The sequence below is a fragment of the Carassius auratus genome, chromosome 39 (assembly GCF_003368295.1).
Source record: "Carassius auratus strain Wakin chromosome 39, ASM336829v1, whole genome shotgun sequence".
Classification (NCBI taxonomy): Eukaryota; Metazoa; Chordata; class Actinopteri; order Cypriniformes; family Cyprinidae; genus Carassius; species Carassius auratus.
Genome location: NC_039281.1, coordinates 10,244,945 through 10,264,951, shown reverse-complemented (window position 1 = coordinate 10,264,951; position 20,007 = coordinate 10,244,945). Strand labels below are relative to the sequence as shown.

Below are 20,007 nucleotides of genomic sequence, written 5' to 3'. Positions count from 1 at the left end.
GGACCCCATTGCATTTTGTTGTAATGATCACTGTCACCCAAAAGCAGTCCGACTGTACTCCAGGGTCATATTAAACGAGTGTTAAGGGTTTGGTTTATGACCATCTAAATCAAATCCTAATTGCCAGGCCAAAGGACAATTATAATGGCGGTTATCCAAGAGGCTCCCTTCTCTTTGAAGAAATGGTACTCAGACAAAAGTCCCAATTACTCCCAGTTTTCCTGGGGCGCGGAAACAGGCAACGTGTCCTCAAGACTGAAACGAGATCCCGTTCTGCGGTAAGCCTACTGTTTTTTCACCTTTTTGTAGCTTCTATCTATCCATTGGGTCAGACACCCAGAGTGCGAAGCTTACTTCAAAAACACTGTTAAATAGGTGTAGAGTCCCCCTTCAGATTCACACTGAAGGAGTCTGCTTTCAAAGACACACTAGAGGATCCTTTTGAAGAACGAGCGGCCCGAGGTTACTCATCCGTGGACTCAATGAATCCTTTCAGAGTGGGGTACTCATACACAGACAGACTCAACAAAAAGTGTTTGCTCACAAGAGGGTCCCCAGTGCAAGAAGACCGAGCCGTGCCATCACTCCACAACTGTCCATCATCTCAACATTTGCTTTCAAAGCGATTCAACAGGCCAGAAGAGAAAGAAACACTTGAAAATACAAACGATTTGATCTTCCTCGGTTGACTTATTCATGCAGATATAGACATATTAACATGATTTTTTGGTTACATGAGCATTAGATTGACAATCTTGACAACAAATCCTCATAATCTGCTTTTCTTGTACAGAAAATGTACAGAAGTGACACTCTGGAACAAAGGATCTTCTAGACTCCAACATTGTTGGAGTCTAGCGGGCCGAGCAGCTTGCATACAACTTCATGATTTAGAGCTTTTTTTTTTGTCCTCTCGTACTCGATGAAGGACTAAAACCCCGAGGATATTTTTCCTCCTGCTTTTTGAGGAGCTGATGTTTCTTATAATTGTTCACTGAAGTGAATCAGCCTCCACAAAACACTGCAGCACATTGAGAGCCCTAGCAGAGGGCACAGGGAAGGTGACCAATTGGCAGTGAGAATGAACTTAATCCCCTAAGCTCTTGTCGGGGCTTGTCTTTGCTGTCCCTTCTTCCCTAGAAAAGACCCCGAATGTACAAAGCAACTCAAACAAGAGCTCCCACTCTGAGCCTTCTGAATGCTCATGAAAAAAAAAAAAACTCCTGGTACATATCTGTGCATTCTGCCAACTGTTTGGGGAATGAGCTTGCAGCTGCATTTTCTTTCTGTCGGATTTGGAAGTGGCAACATTAGAAAACCAATGCTGGAAAAAATGGTCCAAACTTAACATACATCATTTCCACAAATACAGCTTTTGATTATTAACCTCAAAAGGTTTACCAAACTTGGGACATGTTTAAATATAGTTCCTCTATAATATTAGAACCCTGATTTATGCTTGTGTTACTTTATCAAAATCAGAAAACATGCATCAGAATAGACATTTATACACTTTAACTCTTATTTACAAAATATGCCTTACAAAAATTCAAATTTGCTACTTGTTAATAGGATCTAAAGTATGGTCATGCAGAATAAGGCATTAATATGTGCTTTATAAGTAATTATAAACAGACAATATTCTAATAATATGCATACAAGTTAATAGTGAGAGTTTGGTCCTTAAAATAAAATGTTACTGAAAATATATATTATCTAACATATATAAATTATTGTAACAAATATGTGGCATTTATGCATCTAATGGTAAAAGAAAAAAAAAACTAGGTCATGGAAAGTGCCTCATATTGCCAAATCTCAGTCAAGTGTTTGATTTATAGGAACTTTCAAATATCTCAGAAATTTGTATTTTCCATGAAATCGGTGACATTTAATTGTTAGTATTCTCATAAAAGGGTTCAGTGTCTTACAACTTCATGAAAACCCCAGCTTCAGTTTTTAGTTACGCGGGAAAATGTCATTCAAAACCTTTTTTATAAGTCTCCTCCATTTCTCAAAAACTAAATCACATTCATATCATCAGACATCATGATGACAATAATTTACTTTTTTTTATTTATCCTAAATGGAACAATTATTTGCTACAAATATAACTAATATTTGACTGATTTGGACATAGAGAAGGATTATCTAAAAGGAAATGAGAGGCATCTCCTTCATGACAGCGTTACTTCAGAGGTGTCCTGTTAACAGCATGGATAATAAGATTACTCTTAAAGTCAAATCTTCCCAGAAGTCACTTGTGATTGACTGATCCTCAGCCAGGCCTACATGCTTGATCTTATAACCAAAAATAATCCTATTTTACTCAAACGGATTCCTTAACCGCATCTGAAGATTCAAGTCAACACCTCAAACCTATTTATATTAGTTCTACCCTAAACACATTATTTGACCACCAACAATCTTGATATTGATGCCACTGCATTTATTAAGATCTCAGCAGCTAAAAACATAAAGACAATTCAAAATACTTAAGCACACATGAATTAAATTAATCAAAATGCGAGACTTTTTATGCAATAAACTATAAAAAAAATTATATAAAAAAATGGATGCATATCAAAGTATCCGATATTGACTGAAAACATGCCATAACAATAGAAAAACATTTTAGTATTAAATATAACAGGAAATTATACAGGAATAATATAGCAGTAAATAATTCATTACAGTAGCAGTGCTTCATATATGTATGATCTTCTTTAAAAATAGGGTTAAAAACAACTGATACTTTATTAATTGGAGAAACAATAAAAAATGTTATTAAAATACAAAAGAACAAAAAAAAAATCAGGGTGAGAACAGATTTATTTTGTTATGAATTCATAGAACTGTACATGCCTTTAATAAACGCCTGTAAAGAGGAGTGAAAATCAGCAGTAAAAAAAAGCTTTAGATTGTCAGGACATCATGAGCTGTATCTATACTGCCCTCTACTGTTACTGTCAAAACTTCTGCTAATGTTCCTTCAAACACTTAGAAATATGAGAATAAACCAAATAGTCTATATAAATAAATTAATAAATATAATACACTGTATACGTCTAGATGAAGTGAAATGCACCCATACAGTAGTCATTTAATCAGTCTGCAGTTCAGGAATATCACTCTAAATGTTTTTTCTCTGCTGATAAGACCACTGATTATATGTTACAGACTGCATATGCTTTGCTTTACTTGCATTTCTAACTGTTATACAGAGAACAATGTTACTGAGCCAAGAAATGTGTTTTAAAAAACAGTTATGAAAGTGAGCTGAAATGTAATTTTACCTTTAGGTACAAATAATAGAATAAAATATCATGTGACATTTTTAAGAAATTTCGAGAGGTCGGTCAGTTTCAGTGTAACAAGTCAACAAATGCACAAAACAGATTTATCCAATTCATACAAAATAATTTCTAGCACAGATTCACAGACTCATATTTTAATTTCACTGACTGCTTTGGCACAATACTTTATGTTTATAAAAATGAAATCAATTTAATACTGGATTCTTACTAGCCAATTTCAGACAACACTCACACATGGGAATATATATATTAACAGTGATATCTAGTTCGAAAGCAAATTGCTCTTGAGATTGATTTGGTCTCGGAGCTCAGGTGAGGTTCTCACGCTGCTCTTCAGACTCTGGTTTCTTGCTGAACATCGTGGAGAGTTCCTGTAACAGCAGTTCCTGTTGGGGGCTACATGATCTGTGGGACCTGTGTTTACCTGGGACACGCAGAGAGTCCTCCTGGCCCAAAGTGTCTATAGACTCGCCAGAGGATAAGAGAGAGTGAACAGGGTTTGATCCAACCATGCGTTCCAGGGAGAAGGCCTTCCTCTGTCCGAGGCTGACGGGCCGTGCTGGCACCTCCTGTGTCTCTGTGTGAACACTGGACAGGAAGCTAGTTTCCAAAGACTTGAGCACCTGCAGACCGAAGTCGCCCACCTCCTCGTACAAAGGCTCCGAGCTTTCAATGCGCTCCTCAAACGAGTCCTGCTGCACCTTCATGGGCTGAGTAGGAAAAACAAAAAAGACAATGGGAAGACATACCAGTTGGTCAAAAAGATATCTGTAGTGCATTTCAAATCAAATCAGTTAACTGTACGGGCCGAAGCCTTTAAACCAATGAAAGGCCATCCACTACAGTCACTTTAACACAGTTCTGAAATAGTTTTGAAAAACTCTACACAAAGGTTTTGAACCTTAAAAATAATAATAAAAAGATCAATAGTTATAACAGCAATATTTTATTATGATTATTATTGCTAATATGATTATTATTATTATTGTATACTACAATCATATTGTGTTTTATTATTATAATAATAGTTGTGGTATACAATAATAATAATGATAATTATTATTATTATTGTTTTTGTTGTTGTATGACCTTACATATTTATGCAACTATATGAAGCAAGACTTTTTAAATGAATCTTAAAATATTACACACACTTTGTAATAATAAGTATTATTATTATTATTATTATTATTATTATTATATTCTTGTTTTATGACATTTGTTTTTATTAACTATTAAATCAGCCCTAATATAGTGAATATACCATTACATAAACCTTATACTACACACTACTATAAAATAACTAAAGTATATTATTATAATTAAATTATTATTAAATAATGTTTTATCTTTGAATTTTCTTAATATATAAATGAGTGTGTATATATATATATATATATATATATATATATATATATATATATATATATATATATATATATATATATATATATATATATATATATATATATATATACAAAATTAGTCATAAATATATTATAGTGAATATACTAGAATATACTATTATAAGAACCTTATAATAATAATTATAATTTTTTAAACTACTATTACTATGTTATGCGTTTATTGTTATAATTGTTGTTGTTGAAGTATGACATTACATTTAAATTTACATAGAAAATAAACAACAATATATATATATATATATATATATGTTATAAATATTGTTTAATAAAGAAATAAATGAATACATGCATACATACTATCTACTATCTTCTATTTTACAACAGCTTTGAATGTAAAGCTCAACCAATCAGACCAAACTATGAAGCTATCGGTTTAGAAAATACAAGCATATGAGCTTGCATACACAGATGTGTACATCCAAAGCAAATCAGTATCGTGAACGAAGATAATAAAACTAGATCTTAACCATACAGGTGTTAGGTTCTGAACACACTGGGGACTGTTATCTCATGAGAATACCTGATCTGTTAGATGTCTAATTAGATGATCTACCATTATGCGAACAAAAGAGGTATTTGTGGTTAGCGGGACATACGCAGAAAGGGATTCGCCCCTCAACAATGTTCAAAACAAATTACTTCCTTTTTCTGAGTTGAAACTTTTGTCTCAGTATCAGAGAGACATCATCAAGATAATTGGCAGATTCATTGAGGACAAAAGCATGCAGCCCGCAGACAATTTGCTTGTGCAAGCTTTTGGGCCGGGATACACCAGAAGCTGTGTCTTTTCCCCTAAACACAAGAGGTGAACCGAGCTCCCTGCCCTCCCTCAAGGCTACAGTTGCAGAACAATGCAGTTAGAAGCTTTCTTCCTCCAAATGCATCCTGTCATATCAGGAAACCCTGCTTCCCAACAGGAATGTGGGGAAGTGCCGAGGAAGTCAAAGGGAATTCCTACATTAAGTATAGGCTTCTTTTGTAAAACTCACTCCTGAATTTCTGAGTGCTTTTAGACGCAAAAGTCATTTGATACATTCCAAACCTCCTACTTTTACATTTTGGCCAGCCACTGTAATCAGAGTAATTGTGACTGATTGTGTTGAAGAAATGGCAACAAAGCTTGTATGCAAAGGTGTGAAACTGAACATCAAAGGAATAGTTCACCCCAAAATGACAATTTGCTGAAAATGTATGCACCCTCAGACCATCCAAGATGAGCTTGTTTCTTTATCTGCATTATGTCACTTGCTCAGCGATGGATGCTCTGCAGTGAATGGGTGCCGTCAGAATTAGAGTCCGAACAGCTGATAAAAAAACATCACAATAATCCACAAGTAATCCACACCACTCCAGTCCATCCAACCTCCATGTCTTCTGAAGTCAAAATTTGTGTATTTGTAATAATAAAATCCATAATTATAACTTTAAATGATCACTTCTGTCTAAAGTCCATAATCTATAATAACTCTTCCTCCAATGAAAAAGTCCACCTCCTATTCTGATCTTACATCAAAATCCACCAAGATCTGTTTTGAGCTGCTTGTAAACTGTGTTTGATTTATGCATATTTCTCTCCTGATTCAGACAAGAATACTTTTTCACAGGAGAACGCAATGTTATGGATCGAAAACTAGTAATGATTTGAAGTTAAAAATGTTAAACACGCAGCTTTTTTTCACTTCACCAGATGTTAACTGATGGAGTGGAGTGGTGTGGATTATTGTGATGTTTTCATCAGCTGTTTGGACTCTCATTCTGACGGCACCCATTCACTGCAGAGGATTCAACGGTGGGCAAGTAAGTGACGTAATGCAAAATTTCTTCAAATTTACTCATCTACATCTTGGATTGCCTGGGGGTGAGTAAATATTCAGCAAATTTTCATTTTAGGTTAAACTATTCCTTTAAAGTAATTGTTATATAAAAAGCATTGGATTAATCTGCAGATACAAGAGAAATACTTACAAAGAACATTGAGAGAGCCCTTCTCGTGTGGAGCTTCCTCTGCAAAAATACACAGACAACAAGTTAAGTCTCAAAGCAAAGACCAAGTGAGCATTACATGCACTGAACCACTGGAGGACGCCTGTGTGTCGTACCAGAGTCTGATTGGCGGAGAGCATGGTGGAGTTGGTATTGCTCTCCTCTCCTCTGATGGGCACCAGAGGCATGGTGCCAAACTTCTGCTTGGAAATGTCAGAGGAAGAGTGGCGTCTCATCACAGGTGGACGCAAATCATCATTCTGAGGGAGGGATGTTAATGTTAAGACACAGCTCTGAAATGTCGATAAACGTTCAATTTAAAACATGCTGTACCTGTGCTTTTAGTAAATTCGTCATCCAGTCCCATAATTCAGTCTCACAGGAACAGCTGAGGTACCTGTGAGGTCAAGGAGAGTGATTACTGTTCACTATGTTGCTATACATAAGACACTTTCTATCAAGCTTGTGCAATGCATTGCAAAGTAATATATAATGCTTTTGAATGCATGCATACTTATGTCCTATAATACACACTATTACGGTCACACTTCAGTTTGGGGACTAATTCTATTAACTATGATTTTGCCTAAAACTCCAAATTTTCGGCAAGTTAATAGTCAGCAAGGTAGTTGTTAAGTTTTGGATTAAGGGCTTTAGAATATGGACATACAGAATAAAGCATTATTATGTGCTTTATAAGTACTAATAAACAGCCAGTATGCAAGTAATATGCATGCTAATTTTAATTGTGAGAACTGGAACTTATAGTACAGTATATAACATGTGTGTATATATAGATATGTGTGTGTGTATGTATATAATGTATGTATATAAAAACAACAACTTACAACTGGTGTTTGTCCAGCATCACTGTTAATCCCCATCTGCAAGGAAACATGTTTGTTATTTAAAGTTCCATCAAGTTCACTGATGAAAAGAAGCATATTGCTGGATGTGCATCTCACTTTGTAGGTGGTTTTAACTTCTTTCTGATCCCCATGTAAATCTTCAAGGTTTTCAGTTGCCACTCTTTCTCAGGTCTGTGGCTCTGTGATGTAGGAAAGATGCTTTTATTTTTAGTCTTCTCATTCATACAGAATCTTCTGACATGCTGTAAAGTAGAAGATGGTGGTGAAGTCTATACATACTTTTTTGTCCTTCAACAGGAGCAATCTGTGGTCTTTAATTTGAAATGATCGCTCCTGAAATTTGTTTCCTTGCAAGAGTTTGGGCGGCTCTTCCCGACACTTCAGCACTCCAGACTTCACTATCTCACTCTTATAAGCTGCAGCCCACAACACACAGACACTCAGACACAAGGTCAACAACAACACAGCTGTAGCATTTTGTACAATTTTGTAACGAGGTAAATCGTTTTTTTCTTTTTTTACATGTGACAAAATACGGCTTCAGAGATGTATAGTAATAGCTGTGTGTAGTAATAATTCAATGTGACAATGTGATATATTTTCTTTCCACTCTTTTTTTTTTCAAATTTTTGCATAATATACTGTTCACAAGTTTGGAGGTTTTTTTAGGATATTAACACTTGTATTTAGCAAGGATACATTAATAAATATTAAGCAAAAAATTATTAAAAGATATTTAAAATATTATTTTCAAAAGCTTTTCATTTAAGAAATGTTTTTCAGCACCAAATCATCACATTAAATTGATTTCTGAAGGATCATGTGACACTGAAGAATTGAGTAATGATGCTGAAAATACAGCTTTGATCACAGGAATAAAATACATTTGAAAATAAATTCAAATCTGTTGTCTGGAAGGTTAATAATATTTCACAATATTACTTTTTAAATGCATGCATAATAGAGAATACATTACATTATTTGAAAACAACAAAAATCTCAAACTTTTGAAAAGCATTGCAATTTTTATGCATTTTATTTCCTCAAGTTAGTGGAGAGACTAAATGGAATATTTGTACTTATAAACATTTTTGGATCAAATACTCAAGAAAATATTCAACACGTCACTATACTTTCTGAAAGTCATTTAATCTAATGAAATGAGAATGCATTCACCTGTGAAGATGTCAATAGCTTCTCCTCTAGGCACCTTCTTCACCACCAGATACGCCGAGCTGGGATCGGCCATTTTACACCACTGTAGCGCTTGTTCCAGAACCAACTCTTTGGGGTGAAGAGGTCGCTCTGCAGAAATGACATCCTGCATTTATCTATTGTTTCTCCCGGCCTTAAAAAACATTGCTTGCACTGCAGTGTCTGATAAACTTCAGTAGTGACTGAAGTGAAATTGTGTTGAATAGTGTGCATTTTGTTTTTACCAAGCTCTCCTTCCTCGATGGCCTCAAAGGTCATCCACACCTCTTTTTCCCCTGCAGGAATATTTCTCATATACAGCACCTGATTGGTCAGCTCCTCAGCACACATTGTGGGAGACACCTGTGAGAGAGTAATGGTTTGAGTCTGCCACCGTGTGGTACTGCTGTGCAACAGCAACATAAAATAAAAATGTATGCTTTTTTTTCACAATATTATTTTATGTATGTTAGCTTTGAGGCCATCTATATGCTAGCATAATAATAAATGTTGAAATCAAATCCTGCCTAGGGATGTATATACACATAATTTTATACACATTTTTGTGTTTCAGAAAATTGCATAAATATATATATATATATATATATATATATATATATATATATATATATATATATATATATATATATATATATATATATATATTTCTTTTTTCTTTTTTTTTTTCAAATATGATTACTTACTTTCAAAGTGATGCAACAGTCTGGTAACTTTTCTTCTAAATATACTTCAATAATCAAGTCCCCTGCCTGTGAGAGCTGGAAGAAACATATGAAACTTTATTCAAATATAATACTATATATAATTTTATTTTATTTTTTATTTTTTTTACTCTACCTGTGTGTCTCTCCAGGTGGTTATCAAACTGATTTCCAGTTCAATCTGAGTTTGATGTTCTTCATCGATCTGACCAAACACAAAAAATAAACCTTTAAAAAGCATCAAAATTATTCACATTTACACAAAACTGCATTCCACAAAATTTTTAAAAAAATGGTACTACTATGTTTTTTGTATTTTTATACCACTGGGGTTCTATAGCATTCAAAAATGTGCATGATATTCAGAATGAATTGATTAATTTGTTCCATGGTATTTATAAGTACTGTCCCTCTTCGCCATGATGCTGCTATACTTTTGCTATAATATCATGCAATGAAGTTATTCACTTACATCAAATATATACAAGTAGTTATCGATGAGGTCTTGTATGATTTTAACCTCATGTTCCCCTTTGCCATCAGTCTGAAACAGGCTGGGAGCGAAAAGCAGGGACAGGTTCTTAGTGCACATCTGATTGAGATCAGCACACTTCTGCACCCTAAGAGAGAGAGAGAGAGAGAGAGGAAGAGAAAGACATGTGAGAGCTGCTAGAAATGAACACAGACCAGACGTGGCTGAAGCAGATTCAGAAGAAAGACTCACCTGAAGAGATGACTGATGAGAGCTCCTAAAGTCGTTCTGTTGACCCGAGGTAACCCTCGAATCAGCTCTTTGTATCGGTCCAAACGCTGTGGCTTTTGAGGGATCTCTGCATGTAGTATGAGAAATCACTGAGACAACTCAAACTAGGCAAAATCCAGTATGTTTGTTGTCAGTTATACAAATGTTCTGGGTTGTTCAAAACTTCATGTTTATGGTTGTAAAATCCACTTTTTTAATATGCATTTAATAAGCATTTATATGCATTTAATAAGACATGTACAGTGTGAATCTTACTGTATTACTCTTAAACCACTTAAAATTACTCTGTAAAATTAACTGAAGAAAAGTTTGCAAACAAGTTGTCTAATTTGTCTTTTTCGGGTATCTGTTTGTGTTACCGATGCAATTTTTGTACTTTCAAAAATTATGCAATTTTATTCATTCATCACATTGACTGTGATTGTGGTTATGAATATATTACAGTATTTTGTTTTAACAAAAAAATGCACTACCATTTCAAAAGTTTGAGGTGAGGATGCATTGAATTTATCAAAAATAACAGTAAAGACTTTTATAATGTTATAAAAGATTTGTAAATTCAGGAAAACATTACTTTTTAAAATGTATCCAAATAGAAAATTCTAATTCTAATAAAACGTCACAGAATTATTGGTTTTTACTGTATTTTGATCAAATAAATGCAGCTTTGGTGAGCATAAGAGACTTTCACATAAAAACTCCAAACTTTGGAATGCTAGTTTATGTGTTCTATCAAAACTATTGTTTGCAATCTTAAGCATGCAACAGATGCGTAGACATTATGCAGAAAACAACCCACAATTTCTAAATGGCATTTCAAAGAAAGTGTACGGTACTAACTGGCAGCTTCCCTCCAGAAGGGGTGGAGATCTGCCATGAATATAGGATCATCAATCTCCCGAAAGAACCTTTTCAGTACATCCGTCACGTCCTCGATGAAGTTATCTCCAATACGGAGTTTCACATTGCGGGCGTCCTTACGAAACTCCTCCATCAAAAGCTTGATTCTGGACTTGGCACCATTCTTCCTGTATATCCCCTCATGGCCCAGACCTGTGTAAGAGAGAGCATTTGGACTTCAATGTTAATTCATTTAATAATTATTTAGGCCGGGTGGAATGTCTTCAGTACAAAGCACAGGGATTTCTCACCATACTGAGTTATAAAGGCAATGCAGCTGTCGACGATGATGGGGATGTCATTTCTGCTGAGCTGCTGGTCTTTCAGGGTGTTTCCTTTCCCTCCTGCTGCCTTCTGAATGTCTGTGTACCACAGGGAGAAATCTGTCCTGCCCATGCCCCGCAGATGCAGAGTCCTGCAAACAGACGCATTATATTTTGTTCACAGAATAATGGGACTTTTTCTTTGTTGTAATGAAATGCAATCATTTGCAATAAGAACATGGAGGTGTATTAAAGGAATAGTTCCCCCCAAAATGAAAATTTGTTGAAAATGTTCTCACCCTCAGGCCAAGATGAGAGTTTGTTTCTTCATTTTGGAAAGTTAGTATTACATCACTTGCTGCAGTGAATGGGTGCCGTCAGAAATATAGTCCAAACAGCTGATAAAAACATCACAATAATCCACACCTCTCCAGTCCATCAGTTAACATCTTATGAAGTGAAATGAAATAAAACCATAAAGGTGTTTTAACTTTAACCCATCACTTCTGGTAAAAATATGACTTCATAATCCATAACATTGGTTAATCCAGTGGAAAAAGTCCATCCCTTGTTAACATCAACATCAAAATACACTGATGTATTTGTTTAAAACTGTTTTCACTTCTATGCATATTTCTCTCCCGATGCAAATGAGATGACTTTTTCACTGGAGAATTATGAATTATGGATTCTAGCCGGATACAACGGTTTGAAGTTAAAAACATCTTAATGATGGATTTGTTGAACAAACACAGTTTTTTGCTTCACAATTGATGGACTGGAGTGGTTTGGATTACTGTGATGTTTTTATCAGCTGTTTGGACTCTCATTCTGACGGCACCCATTCACTGCAGAGCATCCACTGCTGAGCAAGTGATGGAATGCAAAATTTCTTCAAATCTGTTCTGATGAAGAAAATTACTTCATCTTGAACGGCCTTATGGTATTTTTTAAGCAAAATACATTTTTGGGGAGAGCTATTCCTTTAAGAAAGCAAACAGGTTTCATTTTGGCTTAAACATACTCATTAATAGAAGTCAAAGACCCACCTTCCTTTCTCAACAAGAACCAGGATGTCCTTCTTCTCATGGTTCTCTGTTTCCGATGCAATGCCTTTATTTTTAACCCAAGACAAAGACTGATAAGTACATAGCTCAGTTATTAATCCCTGAGGGTATATTTAGCAGCAGTTTCACAGTGATTGAGCTAACGGACTCACTGAGCTCCTGTAGCCGTTTCAGGTTTATAATATCCTCTGCGGCTCCATCATTTCCAGGGCATATGAACAGGTTGGACTTCTGCAGAACAAAGAAGCCTTCTTTCCACTGCTGTGGGTCTAGCATGGCCTTGTAGTGCAGGACGCCCACGCGCTCGAACTCTCGCGCCAGCAGACAGTGACAGCTGAGAGGTGTGGTGGCCTGCCAGAGATCAAAACCCAGGTCAGAACCAATGCACTGATGTGTCAAGCTATTTCCCGTCTACACAGAGAACAGCGTTACTGATTAATATTTACCTTCCCTATTGCTCTCGCCCAACTGTGCAACGCATCTGGAGTCTCCAAGCCAAACTGCATCAGTTTATCAGATGTTAGGTACAGTTCAAATGTGTATCGAAATCTGAGAGGAACAATGAAGAATCATATTGTTATGTTATGATTAAGATACTATGACTTATGTGACCCTGATATTAAGTAAAGATTGTGTTCCATGAAGATATTTTGTACATTTCCTACAATAAATATATCAAAACTTAATTTTTGATAAGTAATATGCATTACTAATAAATTAATTTGCATAGATTTAAAGGGGATTTTCTCAGTATTTAGAATTTTTGCACCCTCAGATTCCAGATTTTCAAATAGTTGTATCTCGGCCAAATATTATCCTATCCTAACAAACCATAAATGAATGGAAAGATTATTTATCCAGCTTTTAGATGATGGTTTTGTGGTCCTGGGTCACATATGTCCTATAGGATGTTGGGTTATTCACTGAAACCCACTTGTCAATAAAGCCGCTGTTGTTGCTGGAGTCTGGTCTGCTAACTCCTAAACAGATGATGTCTTTCACATCGATCTTCATGCTGGGCTCATGACATCTGTCAGACTCATAGAAGAGAATGGACTTCTCCACCGAACACCAGTACTTCTGAAAATCTGCTGAATAAATCAAATCAAACATGTAATTAAAGAAAACACACACACACACACACACACACACACAAAAACAATCAAACTACAGTGCTGTTTCGTATAAGATGTCAGTATAAAGTCCAAGACCACTGATGTTTTGAACTGAGCAGTATTCAGATGCTCATGTTTTACACTCGTCTGAATGTAGTTTTACAGTCTCTTTTAAGGTCACTAAGGCTGTATTTATTTTGTAAAAAAAAAGTAATATTGTGGAATATTATTAGAATTTAAAATCACTGCTTTCTGTTTGAATATATTTTCAAATGTAATTTATTCATGTAATGTGCAGCTGAATTTTCAGCATCATTACTCTAGTCTTCAGCGTCACATAATCATTCGAATATGCTGATTTACTATTGAAGAAACATTTCTGGTCATTAACAATGTTGAAAACATTTGCTTACATTTTTTGTGGAAACCATGATAAATTTTTATAGGATTCTTTGATGAACAGAAAGTTTAAAGAACAATTTTTAGTGTCACTTTCGATCAACTGAATGCATTTTAAACATTTCTTAAAAAAATTATGGTAACACTTTAGAATAAGGTTCCATTATTTAATGTTAGTTAATGTATTAATTAACATGAACAAACAATGAATAATACATTTATTACTGTATTTATTCATCTTCGTTAATGTTAGTTAATGAAAATACAGTTATTCATTGTTAGTTCATGGTAATTCACAGTGCATTAACTAATGTTAACAAGCACAACTTTTGATTTAAATAATGCATTAGTAAATGTTGAAATTAACATGAACTAAGACTTATAAATGCTGTAGAAGGATTGTTCTTGCTTAGTTCATGTTAACGAAAGTAGTTAACTAACATTAACTAATGGAACCTTATTCTAAAGTGTTACCAAAATTATTATTGAACCCCAACTTTTGAATGCATTTTAATTTTGTAATGTTTTTTAGGTAAAATACCCATTTCATTTAATAAATACACAATCTGATGAGCAGTTAATTGTAAAAGTAATGCATTACAAAACTGCATTACTCCATAAAAAGCATTCATTGCATTGATTGGAAAGTAATGTTACTTTTTATCACCCGGGATGGGAATGCTTATTGTTTTTTAATAACAAAAAACACAATAGTTAATTTTTAACTTAACATAGAGACGGAAGAGATATCAGTTAATAAATGGGAAAAAAGTACTTGTGTTACTTATTTGTCAATTTAATTTACTTAATTTAAAAGTAGTGCGTTACTTTACTAGTTACTTGAAAAAGTAATCTGATTACATAACTTGTAATGCATTTCCATGCAGGAGTATGAAGTAGTTCTGAGTAGCTTTATTTTTACTGAAGAGGTTCATTCTGCTTCTAAAGTCGCCTACCGTCTCTGGTTCTGCGGGATAATGTCCCTTTGTTCAAGGAGCTTGACTTGTAGAGGTAGCCGGAGTACAGGACGGGCTGCATGATCTCATCATAAACACAGGAATCTGAATCCAGAAAACTACGATAAGATACTTCACACCTCACTTTAGGATGACATATCCACCACAGTGTGTAATTGTATTGTTGTTGTAGTACAGAGAAACAAAGAGAGTTGCAAAAACATCAATACATTTTTTTTTTCATAATGTTCAAGATGTTGAATTTTAAAGGAACTGTGATTGAGTTTATTTTTCCCGTTTCCGACAGGGTGCCTGTCAAATGAAATATTCCCCTTTAAGAAACATGTCTGTAGTGAAGTACTGGATCATACCTGCTGACTGTGTGTATGAGTAATGCGGGGATGCACGCTTATCGTTTCCGTTAGCGTCAGCGAGTCGCACGGCTTCGGCCTCCGCAAAAATCTGAGTGACTGTCTTCAGCAGGTTCTGCTCAGTCACAGCGGTGCACAGCGCCTGCAGGGTGACCACGCACACACACACAAACATATACACACTTCAACAAATGCATCGCTAATTGCATATTTTGCTAAAGGACATTAAAAGCTTCTTCCAGAAGTCCTTCTATGCATTGCAGTTTTTTATTATCGCTCTTAATTATTTTCAATTCACGACACAGCCATCGGCTTTTTCAGGGGTTCATAGGTAGCCTGGACACACAAATGATAGCCTTGGTAAAGTCCTGAGAATGAATAATACACACTAATCTTGGCTTGACCGCTGGCATAATACTTAGATGGCTCTAGCTATATTAAGACGGGATGTCCTCACTGGCCCAGCGCAGACTGATCTAAAAGTTTTCTTTTGAAGCAAAGCTGTTACTCCTGCGATAGTGCATCGCACTTCTCATTTGAGGAAGTATTCAGGGTATTTCAAAATTAAGTGTGTTGCAGAAGAGAAAAGGGAAATGCATTTATTGAGCAAAGGTGCTAAAAGTTATTTGGCTCTGAAGATAACTGAGAGCAATATTAACTCATCATTATCAAAGCGAAAGGATTATATACATCTTCACAAGGTTTCCACAAAGGTTTCAGTCAGTGTTATCTGTTAGCAAGAATATAAAGTTCCCAGATTTTTAAAACAATGCATTCCCTTGACGTTTCCATGACCTTTCATGACGACTGAGCATTACTGGGAATAAAAGTCATGGGTATGGTGATTATATGTTAATTACATTTAATAATAATTAGTAGTAGTAGTAGTAATATTAATAATATTATTCAAGTTTTAGATTATTATTTTATTTATTTTAATTGTGCATTTACAAAAAAATAATATTAGTAATAATAACAATATTAATAGTTATTATAATTAACTTATTTATTCTTTATTTTACCACCTATGTAATTGTGCATTTAAAACTAATAAAGTAATAATTAGTAGTATTAAATAATTGGGCATTATATATATATATATATATATATATATATATATATATATATATATATATATATATATATATATATATATACACACACACACACACACACCGGATTATTATTATTATTTTACTTCCATAAATCTTCCAGGCCTAAAAACTCAATTTTAAAATTCCCTGATATTTTTTATTTTTATTTTTTTACTGTGTGATTTAAAATGAAACACAACACTTCTGAAGCATTTTTATTTTATTTACTACTGTATTTTGAAAACTATAAATAATCTTAAATACTTAATGAAAAATCTTAATGCCTGTTACACAAGTTATCACTGGTTTGCATGATCTGTCCCCTGTAGCTGTAAAAGGCTTATCTTTTACCTTAAGAAGTTCCTCTTGAGTGCTAAATCTGGGTTGAGGGTGGCGATATCTGCCTTCTCTGTATTTGTGTGTGATAAACTCTCTCCGTTGCTCTGGTGAGACATCACAGTCCAGCTCCTCAGTCACAGGAAGTCTGGCCGCCCAGAACTCATTGGCTCTATCATTGCCAAGCATTATGAAGAGCTAGAACACATAAACATAATGCCCCATTTGTAAAAGAACTTGTGGAAAAATCACAGGAATCCTGATAACTGGAATATAAGTTTGCAAAAAAAAAAAAAAAAAAAAAACTCAGACCCCACGGCAACCCCTACCTGAACGATCTCATTGCTCCACACGCTGGTGTCTAGTTTCAGACTCTGCACTTTCGACACCATTGTGCCGAGACCTCGATGCTGGCCTGTAGGCAGACGGAACAAAAGAGGCACCACATCACTCTCCACGCACCATTCATTCGGTTTGTCCCACTAAGACTTCCTGATACGGTGCCTCTGAGCCACTTTTATCTGTAGTGTTCGGACCTCACATGAACTCTTAAATGAGCTTAGAAACTCTCAGCACCATCAGTATCAACCAAGACTCAACACCGCCATAAACCATGCAAGCTAGTGACTATTTGGAAAAGGGAAAACCAATTTCTGGTCTAATTCACAATTTAAAATGCTGAACGTCATCGAGGTGATAAGTGAACGCCACACACCTGCACAGTTCTTGCAGATGACCACACACAGATTGATGGATGCCCAGTCCGGATTGATGGCTTTGCAGTCTGCACAGATCTTGTTGGACCTGTTGGACCAGATCTTCTCCGCCACCTCGTAATCAGATAGTGTTTCTGCTATAGACTCCTGCAGGGCCTCCATCCATTCCCTCTTCTCTCGCTCTGACTCTGCTGTGAAGCTGCATGGATGCACACAACCCTCTTAATGCCTATTAAATGTCTCTGGTCTGGCATGCTTTCTTTGTGGGAACAGACCTCTGTATGACTTCTCTACTTTCTTTAAGTGTGTAGTTAAATTTAGACTTTATTTCAATAACGTCTATGTGTGTGTGTTTGTTTGTGTATAAATGTATTTCTATACTGGTGGGGACTTAAAACCTGATAGAAAAGACAGTTCATACAGTATAAATCCATTACGCTTATGAAGAGTGCCCACAAGGATAGTAAACCAGACTGTGTGTGTGTGTGTGTGTGTATTACAAAATATACACTAGCATTCAAACGTTTAGGGTCTGTAAATGTTTTTTTCCCCAATAAATTAGTACTTTTATTCAGTGAGGACACATTAAATTGATAAAAAGTGATAGTTAAGACATTCATAATGTTACAAAAAAGGACAATTCCAAATAAATCCTGTTCTTTTGAACGCTCTGTTCATCAAAGAGTGCTGATAAAACTGTATCAGGGATCCCTCAGAAATACTACGCTGCACAGCTGTTTCCAACACTGACAACAATAAGAAATGTTTCTTGAGCGGCAGTAATAGCCGCAGAAAATGTAGCTTAGTCATCACAGAAATTAATATAATCTTCAGAAATCAATCTTCAAATAAATAGGCATAAGAGATAAAAAAAAAATCTCAACCTTATAAAAGGTAGAATATAAAAAAAAACCTTTAACCATAATTACAGTTTTTATTTTAAAATACAGAACTATATTAAATATTATGTATTATCTATTTTTAAATCTGCATATTTGTCTTTGTCTTTTATTTGAGAATTCAAGTCGTGTGATATGATGTATAATAGGACTTGTTTTTAAAGAAATTGCCTTATTGACCAATTCTTTTTTCTTGTTTTAAACCAAGGGCTAAGAAAAATAAACTCAGCTCTAGATATATTTATAAATTGGAAATCATCAAATCACCGATTAAACAAAGTTTTAGCAGAGTTGGAAATGACTTAAAAGGGTACACTCGTACAAGCTGCTTAACAGAAGCATAGCGTGACTTGAACGGTTTACCTGAAGGTTTTATAAGGTGTAATGAGATCAAAGCTCTTGCCCTTCCCATCACGAATCGTAGCACCTCTGGCCTCGATTACAGTAATTCCAAGTCCATTTTTAAAGCACTGCAGAACACATATCACAAAGAGTCAGCCTTTAACTAAGAATTAAACCTCCATGACGTATATCATTTAGGACTATTTTTGAATGAATTGCACATATGCTATTAGAAGTTTAAAAAACTCATCAAATGGCATCACACTGAGAGAAAAAAGTAAAAGTAAATCATTAGTACTAAATCTAGCGTAGTATGGCTATAACGTGATTAACTAATCACCTGCTCATTCTTGTACAACCAGATCTGCTCCATCATAATAGCTGTGTAGATCTTTGACTTGGTTCCTTTGAGCTCCAGGAAGCCGCTCTTTTGGCAGTGACTGCCAGGGCCAAAACGTGGGCGGCCGAAAACCAGCTGTTCTTTGACCCGCTCCTGCAACGTGCTGCACCATGTGCTCCTCTGAACTATGAAAAGAAATAAAGAGACATCTTAAGGTTTAGTTTGACCAAGTAAAAATTAAATAAGAAGGTAAAACACTTTTCAAAACATTATTTTGGAATATTGTGCCATAATAAATGCTTTAAGATTCCAGGAATCCAGGTTATGTCAATAATATATTATCTGCCATGAAAAATATATTTTTAATCATGGGTTTCAATTGCCAGGGAATGCATGAACTTTTAATCTAAATGCATTGTAAAGTCGCTTTTGAGCATCAAATGCATAAATGTTAATTTAGAAAAATGTAGTTATCTGCTAAAAATGCTGTGCTTACCATCATTATCAGCTCTGAAGACAAATGTCCTGTGACTTGTGACAACCTCAAATTTATTGTCTTTGGCAACGCGGACCATCTGTATGGCAGCTAAGGGGATCACACCTTTGGGATAAGCATCCTGAGGAAAAAACACCATTTGTGTTAGGAATAACAGTGTTTCAACTTATGTGACGTCTGCAGGAAAACGCAAGTGAATGTAGGAATGCTTTGGATTCTGAAGGTCTTCAGGAAGCCTGAAGTGCTTAAATGGGTTATATATCATCATATATCATGATGAATCGGTTGATTGTACTATGAAAACACCCTGCAGTGTAACTTTGGGAACACAAACATCCTGCTCAGCCCAAAAAGACTAACTTGCAAACCTTAAATGACTAAATAGTGTAACATAAAATTTCCCAGACAGCTGTGCTGAAAGGTTCAACACACACGTGA

The 20,007-nt window shown here is 35.2% G+C and overlaps 2 protein-coding genes across 2 annotated transcripts in view; one reads left to right on the top strand and one right to left on the bottom strand.

Annotated features, from left to right (window-relative positions):
* The window catches only part of LOC113058065 (WD repeat-containing protein 1-like), a 282,582-nt gene that overhangs the window by 47,311 nt on the left and 215,264 nt on the right, over window positions 1–20,007 (top strand). The window lies entirely within an intron of this gene.
* LOC113058109 (arf-GAP with Rho-GAP domain, ANK repeat and PH domain-containing protein 3-like) overlaps window positions 2,815–20,007 on the bottom strand; it is a 32,152-nt gene continuing 14,959 nt past the window's right edge. The window contains exons 8-34 of the mRNA XM_026225801.1: window positions 19,570–19,690; window positions 19,074–19,258; window positions 18,755–18,861; window positions 17,492–17,691; window positions 17,106–17,191; window positions 16,792–16,974; window positions 15,347–15,488; window positions 14,976–15,080; window positions 13,440–13,596; window positions 12,952–13,054; window positions 12,658–12,856; window positions 12,488–12,551; window positions 11,427–11,590; window positions 11,116–11,328; window positions 10,237–10,342; window positions 9,985–10,132; window positions 9,649–9,717; window positions 9,495–9,569; window positions 9,036–9,153; window positions 8,773–8,901; window positions 7,876–8,012; window positions 7,693–7,775; window positions 7,576–7,611; window positions 7,061–7,124; window positions 6,844–6,987; window positions 6,710–6,748; window positions 2,815–4,027 (exon numbers count right to left, since the gene is read on the bottom strand). Coding sequence (XP_026081586.1) covers window positions 3,626–4,027; window positions 6,710–6,748; window positions 6,844–6,987; window positions 7,061–7,124; window positions 7,576–7,611; window positions 7,693–7,775; window positions 7,876–8,012; window positions 8,773–8,901; window positions 9,036–9,153; window positions 9,495–9,569; window positions 9,649–9,717; window positions 9,985–10,132; window positions 10,237–10,342; window positions 11,116–11,328; window positions 11,427–11,590; window positions 12,488–12,551; window positions 12,658–12,856; window positions 12,952–13,054; window positions 13,440–13,596; window positions 14,976–15,080; window positions 15,347–15,488; window positions 16,792–16,974; window positions 17,106–17,191; window positions 17,492–17,691; window positions 18,755–18,861; window positions 19,074–19,258; window positions 19,570–19,690 — 3,579 coding nt within the window. The 3' untranslated portion in view covers window positions 2,815–3,625. The remainder of the gene's footprint in view (window positions 4,028–6,709; window positions 6,749–6,843; window positions 6,988–7,060; window positions 7,125–7,575; window positions 7,612–7,692; window positions 7,776–7,875; window positions 8,013–8,772; window positions 8,902–9,035; window positions 9,154–9,494; window positions 9,570–9,648; window positions 9,718–9,984; window positions 10,133–10,236; window positions 10,343–11,115; window positions 11,329–11,426; window positions 11,591–12,487; window positions 12,552–12,657; window positions 12,857–12,951; window positions 13,055–13,439; window positions 13,597–14,975; window positions 15,081–15,346; window positions 15,489–16,791; window positions 16,975–17,105; window positions 17,192–17,491; window positions 17,692–18,754; window positions 18,862–19,073; window positions 19,259–19,569; window positions 19,691–20,007) is intronic.